The sequence below is a fragment of the Amaranthus tricolor genome, chromosome 1 (assembly GCF_026212465.1).
Source record: "Amaranthus tricolor cultivar Red isolate AtriRed21 chromosome 1, ASM2621246v1, whole genome shotgun sequence".
NCBI lineage: Eukaryota > Viridiplantae > Streptophyta > Magnoliopsida > Caryophyllales > Amaranthaceae > Amaranthus > Amaranthus tricolor.
The window spans coordinates 35,962,135-35,964,500 of record NC_080047.1 but is presented as its reverse complement, the minus strand read 5'-3'; the positions used below and the strand labels follow the sequence as shown (position 1 = coordinate 35,964,500).

The following is a 2,366-nucleotide window of genomic DNA, read 5'->3' as shown; positions in this document are numbered from 1 at the left end:
ACCATGAGATAAAAATTGACGTGTTGCATCTATAAGTTCTTTCGGAATTTCTAATTTTCTAGGCAACATACCCAACCTGTCCAGTCTTTGTTTCCCAATGTGTGGATTCTTGTAGTTATTACCGCCTTTAGCTTTCAACACCTCTATCATGCATAGTTGATATTGTATCCACGTGTAGTTCAAAAGCTTTGGTTCAAAAGTGTCGTACGCATCATTGACCGCCTTGATCAAATCATTGAGGTCTTTGGGAAATGACTTGAATTGAATTGATTGTAGAGCACTAAACAAACCCAAGTCTAAGATGTTCATATCTGGACTAGATGCGGTTGACAAACTAGTCTAATGTTAAATCCATCTTTCTAGGCTTCTTCATTGAATGCTTGATCATTTGTTAAAATATGTGGCTTAGCGTTATCTTGTTGAATCCAAATATCTTTCACCCCATTTGCTAGCCATTTTGATCTTATTGTTGGTAGGACTTCATCGATTAGTTTGTCTCGAAGAACATCGCGTTTAACTTTTGTTATTACTCTTAACTGTGTTGTACCTGCTAGTCTGTTTTCCGACCTCCTCATTGAATAATAAGTCTCTGTAAACGGAAAATTTCCTATTTTTCCATCCCACAACACTTCACCAGTAGAACTAATTTGAGGTCTTACAACAGCTGTTATAAACATTACTTTGCCTATGAAATTTTTGTTTTGCACACACCTATATGGTTCCTCCTCTTCCCAAGGGAATAAATAGCACCTCTGTGTTTTCCTACTCATGTACAACCATTTTTCATCTTTGTGTATGACATTATACATAAAACTGAATTTTGGTATGTTATCTATAGTAGGTGGTATTATTTGGGATAGAATAAATTTGATTCTTCTTATTTTGTGGTCATGAGAAAGTTTTGGTTTAATTGAATTTGTATGTGCTCTAATATTACCGAATTTCATCATCTTATAAACTTGTAAATGATCAATGCCTAATGCACTTGCCATTGCTCTAATTGTGGTCCTCTTTTCAATTGGAACAGCATTAAGCAGAGTCATGTCAAAGACTCTTGCTTTCCTACCAACTCTTCCCCTTTTTCTACTATTAACATCAATTACAATGCCATTTTGCATTGATGTTTTGGTTGATTCCCACAGCCTTACTACTGTCCACCTAGATGTGTTATGTTGCAATGCAATTGTTTTTATTGTACCCCATGGCAAACGTCTATCTAGCTCTTTAGACAAACAAGTTAACTATTGTACAATTAACTTTCTGGTCTGAATTGGCAATTCCCTCTTATGACCTACTGGTTGCTATCTTGATGTTTGCTGTTGGTTCGATTTAGTTTCCGTTTCCTCCTGTGTTAATATTTGACAATGGCTAATAGGATCCTCTAAAGTCAAACTGACATCTATATTTCCATAATTTTCACTTGTGTACTCCTCATAAATGTCAAATTCAGAATCTATATTAAGGTTTTCAAAGTAAGAAATAAATACCTCAATATCAGGATTAATGAATTCCTCTTCTTGAACTTGAACCTCAACCATTTGCTTTTTTTGATTGCTTGTGCTTTATATCTTTTCCCACTGCCTTCCTAACCCCCCAAAAAACATAACTAAAGTTTTGGCTTGTTGTTGGTTTTGTAGAATTGATGAAAGAAATAGGATTGGATCCAAATTCTTATGGACAATTTAAAAGGGGAGGACAGCAAAAGAAGGCAATGAATTGAAGAAGTGTTGAAATTTTATACACAGTTTGATCTATTTATAGACAGTTTCAACTGTGTTGAACATTTAATATTGACTTTTGTGTAAAAATTTGTACTTTTGGTGAAAATTTGTAATATTGGAGGGAATATCTAATATTTGGGTGGGAAAATCTTTTTTGGGGGGAAATGAATCTGAAATCAGGTTTTGTAATCTAAAATTATGTTTTTAACCTAACAACCTATTTTTCCTTTTTCTTTTTCAATTAACAATAATAAAATACTATACTCTATAAAGTAAACAATAAGCTACATTATAGGTCAATTACTTTTCTTAATATGTGTATCCATGCACTTTGTACCAAGAAATACAGAACAGAGGAAGTATATATTAGATGTCTTTGAAAAAAATTTATTTAGATTTCTCTATTTCTAAATAGAATATTCTAAATGAAAAAAACGTTTAAAAAATGAGATTAATTTTAGTATAAAAGTTACTAGGTAGTAGGAGTAATTAGTAGAAGATTCCTTAAATGCTTAAGAAAAAATCACAGTACATTCGTTTCATAATATTTGCATTAAATTGGCTTGACACAAGTATTAAGAAAATAAATGAATGATTGATTGATAGAAAAATATCATTATTGTTCCTAACTAATAACAAAAGTGT

General features: G+C 32.2%; 1 protein-coding gene across 1 annotated transcript; it reads right to left on the bottom strand.

Annotated features, from left to right (window-relative positions):
- Positions 1-359: 359 nt before the first annotated feature.
- On the bottom strand, positions 360-1,118 carry LOC130809986 (uncharacterized). Its single transcript, XM_057675872.1, has one exon. It carries the CDS (start codon positions 1,116-1,118, stop codon positions 360-362), a length of 759 nt encoding a protein of 252 aa, XP_057531855.1.
- Positions 1,119-2,366: the final 1,248 nt, after the last annotated feature.